The sequence below is a fragment of the Falco rusticolus genome, chromosome 2 (genome assembly GCF_015220075.1).
Source record: "Falco rusticolus isolate bFalRus1 chromosome 2, bFalRus1.pri, whole genome shotgun sequence".
Lineage (NCBI taxonomy): Eukaryota > Metazoa > Chordata > Aves > Falconiformes > Falconidae > Falco > Falco rusticolus.
This window is the reverse complement of record NC_051188.1, coordinates 24,953,315-24,966,785: the sequence shown is the minus strand read 5'-3', so window position 1 is coordinate 24,966,785 and position 13,471 is coordinate 24,953,315. Positions and strand designations below refer to the sequence as shown.

General features: G+C 39.8%; 1 protein-coding gene across 1 annotated transcript in view; it reads right to left on the bottom strand.

Moving 5' to 3' along the window:
* The window catches only part of KL (klotho), a 48,923-nt gene that overhangs the window by 7,034 nt on the left and 28,418 nt on the right, over positions 1-13,471 (bottom strand). The window contains exons 2-3 of the mRNA XM_037375722.1: positions 7,447-7,957; positions 2,539-2,807 (exon numbers count right to left, since the gene is read on the bottom strand). Coding sequence (XP_037231619.1) covers positions 2,539-2,807; positions 7,447-7,957 — 780 coding nt within the window. The remainder of the gene's footprint in view (positions 1-2,538; positions 2,808-7,446; positions 7,958-13,471) is intronic.

Genomic DNA, 13,471 nt, shown 5'->3' with positions numbered 1-13,471 from the left:
TACCACAAGGTAGTGAAAGAGTACCATCAGTCAAAATATGGCATTTAGCACCTCTCTTGCATCTCTGAAACAATAACATCTCTGGCTCATATGAATGAATTAATTTTCTGTTATCATGTGACATCAGGGAAGTACCAAATCTATACATCATTTTCATCCTACTTTCCAAACAAGCATATGCTAATAATCACCATGTTTATATCTTCTCCAGATTGCTCCAGTCTGCAAGGGAAAAAAGGGATTGCTCAGGGATAAGGCACTAAGCCTGCAACAGATCTCCAGAGAAGCAGATCTTCAGCAAAGACTACAGTAATTTTTAATGTGTTTTTCTTTCAAGATTAAGAAGGGCCTACAGAGAGACTGTGTGTTCTAAATCACCCAGTAGATTCACTTTCAAGACCACTCCCTGAATGCAGTAAAAGAAATAATGAATGCATCATCATTCCCATGTTCAGTTCTTTTCCTGACTGTGATGAAAGATGAGTAACGGTCTGCATTGGATTTTTAGCACAAATTCAGTTGACAAGCAGGATTTTTCCTTCTTGCTAAAGACATCCTTTTTTATTTAACTCATACTGAACTCATTTCCAAGTTATTTTAGCAATCTGTTCATGTCTGAACCAATTTTTTTCCAGGCCTCCGAGTAAACCCATTATATGTTGCTCCAACAATAATGCATTTCTCCTAAGTCTGTAGGTCCTCAGATGTCAGAATTGCCTGTATGACATACGGACACAGTAGAAGATGGGCTTCGCAGGGTCCCACAGAACTATACTTCCACTTTTAATGAGTAACACAAATGTGCTAAGGACTAGAAAATGGGAAAGTGAATTACTTAAAGTAATGCACAATATAAAATCTCCTCATTCATACTCTAGCGTAACTCTTACAAGAAATATCCAAACTACAAGATACTAGTACCACAAGTGTTTACTTTTTCCCCTTTTTCCTTTTTTTTTTCCCTTTGATGCACAGTTTCCCCCTGAGTTCACATTTCCTTGTCCTGCCCTCTGTTTGAAAAGCAGGTGTCAGCCTACAACCAGTGTTCAACTTGTAGCCGAGGCTCTGCAGACTGTATAAAGAAGCTGCTGAAAATCAGTTGCTATTTTCTCCGGAGAGGTCAGTACTGTGCTTATAGAAGAAAGTAATAAAAACCAGCATGTCTGAGGGAAATTGCTTTTCTAGAGAATTGTCCCTTGTAGATTACTAAAGCATGTATTGCCACTAATACTGTGGGAATGCTGTCAAAAGAGTTTTTCCACTGTGATGCATCTACAAATCACACTACCTAAGCCTTACAGCACAAAATGTTTGAATGGCCTTTTGAAATGAAAATATTCAGCTTTGAAGGTTTTGGGGACAGGAGGGATTTTTTTAACTGTCTTAGGCTGACTGACTCTGCAACTTCATAGCTGTTATTGATCTCAAAGGCAGCAATTCCACTTCCAATCCCTAATCTGTCTGGGAGCTAGGAGGATAATGACTGTTTAATTTTCTTGGAAATCAGTGTATCAGGTAAGGAGGCTGCAGTATTTTTCAAGAGAACAAACTCAGATCTTACTTTTGGAGTGAGAAAAAACAAACAAGCCCCCTATAGTCCAGCCTTAAGAAAGGTTCTGTCTTTGTGGAAAATCTAAATTAAAAATTCTGTTCTTGGATCAAGCCTCAGTGTTGAATTTAACTACACCTCTTTACTGTGGTTAGAGAAGCCCTGCAAGCCAAAACAGCATCTGAGAATTACAGAGCCAAAATGTTAGAGACCATAATCAAGCTATAACTTCTACTCATGCAATGAAGTCTTAAAGTTTGAAAGATTCTCCCAAAGCACCAGATTTAGTTGAAATAAAGAGTGAGATCTATGAATTGGATCCATGATACAGCTGGGTGCTATCCAGGGGCACTGCAGGTCTCTGTCAGACACCGTACTACACAGAATGACAAAGAAGGAATAGAGAAATTTCATTTAAATCTAATATTGTGGTTTGTTTGTTTGTTTGTTTACCCAAAAGCCCTCTAACAACAGTACTAGGATATATATGCGTACAATGTAGAAACATGCCACTGGAGTTTTAAGAGCTTTCAGGAAGTTTTCTGAAACATACCTGATCACAGCAGATAAATATATTACCAATTAAATTATGGACATGAAAAAGCAGTAGTATTTCACATTTCATAGACTAGGACATTTGGAAATACACTTTAGCAGATCTCATCAACTCCCATTTGAACAGGACTGACTTTCAGTAACTGATCACATAACGTGTCCAGGGAAGATGAGCATCAGACCACTTTCAATTTCGGTATGTTTTACTAAAGCTTTATTTATCGTATGTCAATCTGACTGGATCTCTTCAGTCACACAGAGAAAGTCTAGTGAAGAATGAAAGACACAGTGTTTGGCACAAAAGTGTTGTATACATCTCCTTGCAGCCCTCTGGTAATATATATTGGCAAAGACACCCTATCCAGCAAATTTATCAATATGAACTTGTGCACTGATCTGGCTGGACAGCCTCTCAGCTTTATCATCAGACTCACCTGAATATAGTTGTCAACAATTCCCCAAGCAAAGCCGCAGGGAAAAATACCTTCTACAGGCTGGTTTTCAGGCAAAGGTGGGAAGCCATTTTTTTCTATCAGCTTTTGATAAAACAAAACAGAAGATTTGGGCATGAGCTTCTTGTCGTGGCTTTGAAAATCAACATAAAACAATCCACGTCGGATGCTGTATCCCCTGTGCCATTCAAAGCCATCCAGGAGGGACCAGACTGTGTAGCCAAACACATTAATTCCGTCGTACCGGATGGCTGAGGAAAGAACAAAACCAAACTTATCGCAGCGCTCATTTTTCCTCTGTAGATTACACCGTACCAGCAATGTTTGCAGTATTTATGTGTAAGAACAATACAATAGGTCAGGTAAGTATCTCAGGGCTTGCCTCAAAGCCCGTTCAGGGAAGACATTTCAGCCGCACTCAGGGAGCTGCCAGGTCATGGATGCACTGTGCAAGACAGTAAAGGTACCTTTAAACAAGCCAGATTTAGAAAGAGAAGCAGCCCAGCAGCAATCCTATGAGCAGTGCTGCTAATTAGACAGGCCAAAGCTCAGCCTCGGAGCAGAGCATGCTACACTTGAACTGTCTGCAACAACTGAGCCAGTCATTGCACTGCCCTGCACGCTGCTAAACAAGCTCTGCAGCTTGCTCCAGCATCGCTGAAGTGCCATTAATGCAGCACTAGCCTGTATGCGAACAAAAGTTATACTCTTTTTTTTTTTTTTTTTTATTTTCTCCTTCCCCTCCACTAGAAATACATATTAAGAAAAACCTGGCAACACTTTTGGTGTGCTGAGGAATTTTTATTACCACAGATTTTAGGTAGAGGTGATAATGCAGGCAGGACCTCTTTATTTGATAATTCTGTCTCTTTACATCTTTTACAGCATAGCGCTTTCCAGCTTAAATACTTAAGGGTTTCTAAAAATATGTATATGTTCTAGGTCAACTGTTTGACTTCTAAGAATCACCACACACCTTCAAGGTTAATATCGGGGTCTACTGGCATCTGTTAGTATTGCCAGAATTACGGATTTATTTTAAGATTCCAAATGGCACTCACTTCTAGTTGTATTAAACACTAAGATTCAGCAAAATGTTCCTGGGCAAGGCTCAGCTTCAGGAAAGCACAAAGGAGTGTGCTTATTTTAATTACATAATTAGACCCACCCTTATTCAGCCATGCATTTAGGCACATTCTTAAATGTTCTTTTGAACTCGAGTTTGGCTCTGTAGTCAGCAGAGTTTATCTTTATTACTCACCATCTTCTGTCAACCTAAACTTGGGTACTAACTGAACGTAAAATTTTCCAGCCTAGTAACACTGAAAGCAGTATTTCAGGCAACCAGAATATCAAGATCCTAACTTCCCGTTTTTATTAATGTACCTCATTACAGTCAGTTATGAAGGACCGCATGGATTCTTGATTGTAACCCTGTTTGAATCAATTACATGAACCCCAGTTAAAAAAGCAATGAATTTGGCCCAGTGTCTATCTGAGGTCATGAGAAAATGTCTAAGGAAAAGGAATATTTCTCCTCCTAAAGGCATCATTCTTTTGTGTTTGGCAAACACCAGTGTTTTTCTAACCTATGCATGCATCCGTGATGACATCTGCCATACCATACCAGCAGAGTAAAAGCCAATACAGGTCCACTTTGTGAACCAGTCTCAGTGAGAATTTCTCTTTGAACAGCACCTCACCCCTTCCGTAAGTCATCACACGGCACTCCCAGGCTTACTGAGCACCTCATAAAAATTGTCCTCTAACCCTTCTTTAAAAATGTATTAACTTTTAAGTGTCACCTATGAAAGAAGCAACTTGAAAACTCTTGGAATTTCCAAAATGTTTGGAAGTCTCAAACACAGTATCCCACAAGGGTTGTATGGTACTGAAACACCACAATGAAAATTATTGTCCTTTTTCCCTTTGTCTGTCTCCCCTCTTTTGTATGTTGGTGCACAAGCTAGGCTGACTGAAAACTCAACTGTCCTTGCTTCTGGAACTGTGTGGCCCGCTGGAGGTAACTCCTGTCCTGAGCAATCCCCCCAGCACGCCTAGAAGTGCGCTACTGTGCCAGCCAGAACTCGGCCAGAACCAGGTTAAAAAATAAACAGCAGTTCAGCTCACTAATACAGAAATGGTCCAAGGAAACATGGCAGACCCATGAGCATCAAATACAGAACCTTAAACCCCTCTGCTCAGCTGCTGTCCAACCCCAGGGCACAGAGGCGAGGTGTATGAAGCCTGCAGCCCCTGCTTCCAGGTGTAAGGTGCCCAGGGATCTGTATTTTGCCTCGGGATGTACCTGAGAATAGCTTCGTTCTGACCTGTCCGGGGCCTGGCTCTTCCCATCCTCCTTAAGACTCTTTGAATTCAGAGCTGCTCACTCCCCAGACAATGACTTCACCCCTGGGCTAGTCCAGACGGCACAGAGGAGCCTGCATGCCCTCCTGGTCAACACGCTCCACTTTGCAAGGCACAATCAATTTATCTGTTGCACCAGAGGCAGAGCAGGGAAGTGAATATGACCCTAGAGTAAGTGGTTAGAAACTCGTCCATGTGAGAAGACATCTCCAACCAATTAGCAGCTCTAATTAATATTTAACTACTTTATATTACAGCTCTATTTACTCTATTGAGCCCTAAATGGTATTTGGAAAAAAGAAAGATCAGTAATAGTAAATAGTAAGAGGACTGCGGGCCCTGAATCCCAAATAGAGAGACCCTTTCCCAGAGCCAAAAAAACCCCAAAACAAAACCAAAAACCAACCAAAAAAACACCACCAAAATGCACAGAGCTTATCTACAGCATGCCGGTCAGAATGGACACCTACATCAGCACTTCAGCTGAATTCGGGAGCACACTTCAGAGCAAATCTCCCTCATCACTGAGCATGACCTGGGTTCCTCTGCATTGAAATTAATCCAGAAATAGGTTTCAGGAGTACACGCCGTGTGGACACCAGGCCCTCAACACCAACTCTTTTTACTCCACAGGCTTGCTCCGATAGGGCTGCACTTACTTCTTAACAGTGATACAGAAAGCAGTAGTTTTGTCTGAACCAGTGCATATACGCCACCAGGCAAAGATACCGGCCATATCTAGGAAGCAGTAAACCCACACTTATGTGGTCCTGGGTCTAAATTAATTATCCTTGCTTCTCCTTGCTGTAGCTGCAATGCCATTTTACTGCCCCATGGCTGCTAGAATGAATCTTGTGGTAAATAGCTCACCAGTCTCTACACCTCAGTGCTTTATTGCACTGGATAGATAAGTGTTCTAAAACTCAGAGAAACAACATGTGCCTTTGGTCTTTACTGTCGTCCAACCAGACTGCTCACAGCCAACATGATGCCTTCTGTGGATCCTTCTCAACTGAATTCCCCTAGGCATTGCACAGAGAACTTTGGTATTGACATTGGATTTTGCATTTTCTAACGGCAGAAGATTTCAGAGCAATAATTTTCATCATAATGACATCCAAGTTCCTTCTGCAGATACAGTCTGTCTCTATTTATTAATTTTTCCTGTAAAACGTTTACCCAAGTGCTAGTATTCTTAAGTTAATATAACAAGACTGTCACGCTGTTGTTGGTATTAGCATTATTTACTTAGTGGCACATTAAAAGGAAAGAAACTAAACTGAGATTGTTTTCAGCCAGCTGTGATTAAAAGGCAGATCCATGTATGTATGCCCAGCAAATTATAAACTAAGGAGAAATATAGGTAACAGGAATATGACCCCTTCATGAAGATGAGCTCTTCATCTGACTTCATGCAAACTAGTAATACTTGTTACTTGCCAGTTAGTAAATGTTTTACATTCCAGTTTTCCAATTTTGTATGCACTGGCTCATGTATTTATTCACCTTTTCATTTATTTGCAATAACTAGGTTTCTGGAATAGCAGATGAAACAAATGTGGGAATCCTTTGTCTCTTCATGAGTGCTGAGGATAAAATCAAAGCCATTTTTGCTTATCCTCTGTATGAAAATGGCAACGTAATGCAATGGCTATCTCGTCTGAAATAATAACTATGGTAACACTGTTTTTAAAACTAGAACAGCAAACTGTAGACAAGTAAATAAATTATAACATTGAAAATTTAGAAATTAAAAGACAATGAAAGTGGAAATGGGAATCTCAACTTCTTGGTAGCTACCAGGATTAAAAAATTTGCTACACACAAATGGGAAAATAGAAAAAAAAACCTCTCATACAAGCCAGTGCATTTCCCTTACTGTTTGGAATAGAATAATAAGTTAACAATTTCAGTAATTTAGATTATATAACCTCAAACATTTAGTTCTTCTTAAACTGACGTAAATTCAGGTTATTGCGATTGACGTCCAGAGCTGCACCAATGTAAAATTTGTGCAAGAGGAACACTGAGATGCAGAATGAAAAGGTTCCAATCTTTCATTTAAAAATGTACTCTTCCAGCCATATGTTTTCTTCAGAGGAATTCCTATTGCATAGTTTTTACCTTCCCACACATATATTTTCTTACATTTTGTACATATGCATTCATACTTCTAAGACATGGAAAACAACCAATAATAAATAACACAGTTCTTTCCCTAAGTCCACTGAGAGTACAGTTCACACGTATTTTGCACTTCCTCCTACCAAAGACAGCAGAAATTTTCCTGCTGACTTCAAAGACAGCAGCATCAAGCTCACCAAATGCTATCTGCAGACATTAATGGTCTTCAAGAGCTGAAAAGAACAAACCCAGGAAAGGGATTTGGAATCTCATTTCACAAGTGCCAAGATGAATGTTAAAGACTAAAATTAGTTTTCAGACTGGTTCTTTAACATGTCTCTGTAGGCAATTTTGCATTATGATTTTGTCAAGCACATATTAATACAACCTCAGTCCTACCTTTTAAAGTTTCCATAATGAACTTTTTGAGATAGTAAATATATTTGGCATCATCTCTCTTGGTGCTACCAGAAACAAACCAGCTGTTCTCCACAATGAGTATCTGGGGGTTATTATATTCACTGCTTATCCAGTAAAGGAGCTGCCTCAGGCTTATTGATTCCAACTGCTGGAATTTCATGTGGGAGTCCAAGAGCTGGAAACTCAGGGTAGCTCCAAAAGACAGAGCAAAAAAGTCTGCTGTTCCCTTGATGTACTTCTTCTCAGCTTCACTGAATTCAGGCAACAGAGATGAGAGGTTGCTCCTCATGCTCTCTGGATAGTCACCATCAATAAATACGGGCTTAGCAAACCAGCCGAGCACAAAATCAAGGGATTTTTGACATTCTTTTATGTTTTTTTCAGTCATATGTTGAGGTTTTATCCAGTGGGAGCTAAGGGCGATGGACACTTTTCCTCTTTGAGTTGGACGAAAATGGTCATTGTAGAGATGCCAGACTTTAGCATGGGCCTGTTGAAAAGACAGACTGTAATTAATGCAGCTGAAATTCCATTTTAAGTAACACAGTCTCAAGTACTGACATCCAGTGTCTCATAGTAACCACATAAACACAGCATTTGAGGGTTCAGCCTTATTCATTCAACAGCAGTTTACAACTTCTAAATTAACTTTTCTTTAATACCAAATTAATACCATATATCAACTAGAAATTGCTCGCTGGCCAGGGAAAACAGCTATTCCAGGCACTGAACACACTTTTAGCTAGACACCTTTATTAACTTTTGTTATTAAGTTCAGATATACTTCCAGTATTTACAAAATGAAAATGCATTTAACTAAACATGTTTCAAAGTGTGTTTTCATTATAGGAATATCACTTCATCCATAGATTCACAGATACACATAATGAAGGAAGGTCTATTCTTAAGAACTGCCCAGATCTCTCAAACAATACAAGACAAAGAAACATCCTTGAACTTACTCCTCTTTGAACACATAATAAATCAAAAAAATACCAATCTAGATTTTTAAAAAGCATGGTGAAAAACAATTTGCTGCAGCTCCTGAAAAATTATTACAGTAATTCACTTTAATTTGTTTTATTAAAATTTGCTATTTACCTCTAGCATTAGATATTAACTACTTCTCTTGGTGTAATTCCATCTGTTACTGTGAGGAGATCCTTTCTACCAAATTTCTTTCCCATGATCTTAGAGTCAGTTGAAACAGTCTCTTGATGTTCCCTTTGAAAAATAACAGGCTAAGTTCCTGGAGCCGGGCATTATCTTCAAGCTCTCTAACCACTCTCACTGCTCTCCTCTGATTCTCTTCCAGTTTGTCATCATCTGTCTTAAACTGCAGAAGCAGAATTGGGGATAATATGCCAGTAGTAGTCTCGCCAGCAGTAAAACCAGAGACAATTTAATACACTATTTCTGCTTATGTGGCCATAGCATTACACTGTGAGCATATGTTCATCTAAACTACTGTACATCCAGAGACCTTCACCATCTAAAACATACTTTTTCTTTGCACCTAGCTTATCAAAGAATTTTGACTACTCTGTGAATCAACATCCCATCTTTTTGTCATCTACACATTAGTAGAAATTGTAATGCTTTTTCCTAGGTCCTTGATAAAAAGGAAAAAAATATGAGCTCTATTCATTAGAATAAAGCCTACCTAATAACTATTCCCAGTTTACATTTGCATTTTGAGGCTTATCACTTAGCATTTGGTTGTATGTGCTGTGATGTCATGAACCTCCAATCTTGCCATACAAGTCACAGGTGTGATGAATATATATGATAGATTATTAATCAAAATGTCACACACATTTCTAGCCCTCCCTGCAATATAAGCCATATAGAAAGCTTATATTCCAAAACATTAAAAAAAAAGCAAAAATTCCACTCCATGCAGTTGGTATGTTGGCAAATTTTATCATTAATTTACTGATACTGCTGTTCACAGTTCCTTTCCATGCACTCTTACCATTTAAGTTTTGAACCACAACAATTTCCAGTTGCCAGCATTATTAGGAAAATTAAGCAATTAAGATTATTAAACATTTTTTTACATAGACACTGTTAATTACCCAGGAAAAATAATGACTTCTATCATTCTACTGTTCTTGCAGAATGTTAATTCTCACTGCTGGGAGAAAAACAATTGGAAGTGAAGAACAACTAAAGGTAAGATCAATAACCAAGGCTCAGTTCAGCTGCCCCTATATGGAAACCTGCTGCTTTTGAGTCATTGTGGAGTATAGAAAACATCTGTGCAGATCTGACACTGACTTTAGAGGAGAATAGACCCGTGCCCTTTTAGAGTGGTCACCAAAACCCAAAGAGAGCAATCGTGGAAACTGTGAATCACAGTACACACCCAGGTGCACGTACCTGGATCAAGCTCTCAGCTGCAAACTTCAACATACATGCTCACATTTGTACTACACCAATAGCTCAAACGAACATGATGTAGTCCTACCATCTGTCTATATCAGTAAAACAGATTTTGATGCTAGTGAGAAACTAAATATAGTAACAACTTCAAAGTCTTATGTCAAAAATGAGAGCTGACCTAAGCACAGACTTAATTTTACTTCACACTGAAGCTCCATTATGCCAATGAAATAACAAAAGACATTACACATCATGACCAAAATGCTACATGCCCAACACTTCAAATATGATTTCTAAAAACATTGGGAACAAATGTGCCACCACTTGCAACTCAAATTTGCACACCCAAATTTTCCCCTCATAAATGTGCAATGTATTCTTCCTCTGTCAGATCTGACATCTCCAGATTTCCTGTCTCAAACGTTAAGATATCGCCATGCTCACCCTCAAACATGCAATTTCATCTCTGTCATCTGCACTTGCAAGCATGCTGCCCGCCAACAGAGCTCCCCCAGGACTGTGGAGGACTTGCCCCGTTAACTCAGTCCTCCCTGTTCTTACCAGTGGGGAGAGATATTCCAGGGGTTTAGTAGCTTTGCTTCTACCATGAAGCAAGGAGGAAGGGAATCCCACAGGTTACCCTTCTACACAGATAACGGGGTGCTGTTTACTCCCTCATTGCAATGAAAAAATAGGAAATGTAGCAATGTGGGATTATCTCACTCAACTTTCTAAGCAAACCATCTAGTCTGCCTCTATAGAATATGAGAAGACTTGCCTCAGATATGCAGGGTAAGTCACTCTTTGGGAGCCCATCTCTCTCCACTGATGACATAAACCCCTTTGTTAACTCAGTTTAGACAAGACACATTCTATAGATAGATGAAAGCAGGCAAGAAGCAGCTCACTTAAATGTCTACCCTCTGGAGTAAGCATAGAGTAGAATTATATTATTTCCATAAAAAACTAGCTAAACATAGAAAATAGCGCATCACAGTCCCCAGGCTCTGTGGACATAGATTAATGAAATAGTTCAAAACCACACAGAAATAAAGCTGGAAGAAGCCAGTGACAGAGCAAAGAATCTCTATGGAAATCTAGGACAGAATTAATTTGCCTGTAATTAGGTGTCTAACGCAGTTTTAGAGACTTCAGAGCATTCCAGCCACTTTCAGAAAGCTGTGAGTCTCCCATAAAACCTAAGTCACATCCCTAGCACCACAGAGACACCTGGGATACCACAGAATGTGTCATTTGGTAATTTGCACCTATACCTATCTTCAGGCAAATTAACCCCACTTCCAGGCTGGGACTCATTTTGAGCTTGAAGGCACCTTACATTTTGCTGGCCACAGGTGAGCCAGATGCCCAAGCTCCTACTGCAGGCAATGGAGATCTCAGGCTCCCCTCAGCTGCCTCAACACAGGCATCTAGTTGCCACTCCAGAAGGATATAGGCCCAGGTCACACCTCCCATTTCCATGCAGAAGTCCTAACAGCCTGAAGTCTCACATGGCACAACTCATACCGAGCTAATGGGATCCCACTCCAAGGCAATCTACTTGGTGGAATCTGGCGCAGTACAGCAACCATATCGTCACACTCAGCGGGACCACTCCCTCTGTCCCAATAACTGTATGGACTAGCAGTAGGATTTAATGTAGATGCCTAGACCTTTTTGAGGTGCCTTACCTGAATGAGGCTGGCAAACACAATCTAGGACCCAACAGGAGACCTTCGTTTTTCTGGAGCAGCAACTGGAGGCCAGGCAGAATATCCTGGGGTACCTCAAATGACACTATACCTCTTCTGGGACAACTGAAACCTTCTAGGTATCTATTAACTATAACTGGAGTTTAGTCTCCCAGATCATGTGTAGAGGAAACAAGTAGGAACCAACCTTTACATCATCAGTGCCTTTATATTTATCTGAAATATTACTTACTGATCTCAGTGACTTACCTGTGGTACCTATTTTTAGTTCACAGCTGACTAGGACTAAGATCATGGCAATCTACACTTCAGTACTTTTACTGACAGACAGCATGGTGACTTCACCTCCGTGGTTTTACAAGGTGCTGAGGGGTCTTACTTTGCTCCTTGTTAGTGTGCAGTGCTGACAGATCACCTGGCTTGACTGCAAAACTTTACTAAAAAAGGCTGGTTACAAACTGGCTCTCGGAAGGGTTGTGTAGTCACCTCTGTGTTGTGAACAGAACTGCTAAAACCAGTGTGCTGGTCTCCAGGCTGCTGAATTTGGGTAGTCTTGTCATTATTACATGTCTTCAGAGAGTAGGACATACCACTAGATACCAAACATTTGACTAACATCTTTTTGGGGGATAATACCCTATATTCTTGAAGCTGCTGAGACTTGAGCTAAGCTGGTATTGGGAAAGCTGTGGGTTAGGATTGGTGCTCTCTGTGCCTACTAGCGTCTATTCTTCAGGAGCAGACTGTCAGGAAAGCTTTTAAACAGCATTTACCTTACCCTTAAAATGCCTTAATCACTAAGAAAATCATGAAGTTTTATTATCACCATGAAAATGAATAGAAGTCTCAAGATGTAGCTTGTCCTTAGCTACGTCCATTTGTATGTTTGTACTTCACTCACCTGTCAGGCTCTGACACAGTCTCATTTTCAAGCTGATACATACTTCTTCCTCCGACTTTTCCACTCAATATATATAGACTTGGACCACACTCTACCTATACTCAGCTCATGGAAGTCTGATACTGGTCATGTTTGATCAGCCTTAAAGAGATCTCTGTGTGAGTCAAAGTCAGTAATTCCAGAATTGAGCCTTGATGAAGAGTCAAACACATTTCCAAGGCAGAAAAGCCCCCTCCGATGCCATAGCGTGGGCTAGTCCTACAAAGTCCAAATTCCTGCGCTGACAGCTGAAATAAGTCAACACAGGCAAACAGGCTTCACAATCTGACAGTCATGTCCTGCTCTATTGCAGGACAGATCTACATAGTCCAAGAATCATTAGGTGAAATCAGTTTAGTAATACACAGACATTTGTTTGCTGGAATACTCCTCTAAATTTCTGTCCAAGATCATTAAGATCTTCCTCAGTTTGGCACTGATAGCTATCATTCTGCAAGTTCTCAGTACTTACATCTATCATGATGCAAAGCCTTCACAAGAGCAAATCAAGAACTATAATTGGGAACATCATGATTCTATAATTTGTGTTCATTTCTCTAGAACAAGTTGTCCCAATTTTAAGTTGTGTCTCTTCTGAACCAATAATAATACCATTCGTTTCACAAATAAACCATACAAGTACCCTGCTCTCAATGCTGAGATGAACTATCCTGTATTAACTATTTGCATGTTAATGAAACTGTATAGGAAAGTGTTACTGAAACTCATTTAGCAATAAAAAGAGAAGAGTTAATTGGAAAAGATGTGCAAAGGCTTTTTCATTACTAGAAACAAGGCTGATGTACCTCCAACAAAAAAGTTGTTATTCAGCCCTACATCAAAAACCCTTCTGAAATGGATGTAATTACTGGAATGACATGGGAAAGTCTAGTATATGATTAGTCAGAATGTGCCTTGATTAAGAAGGGGAAAATATAATGTGTTTTTCCCCCCTATCATCAATAGC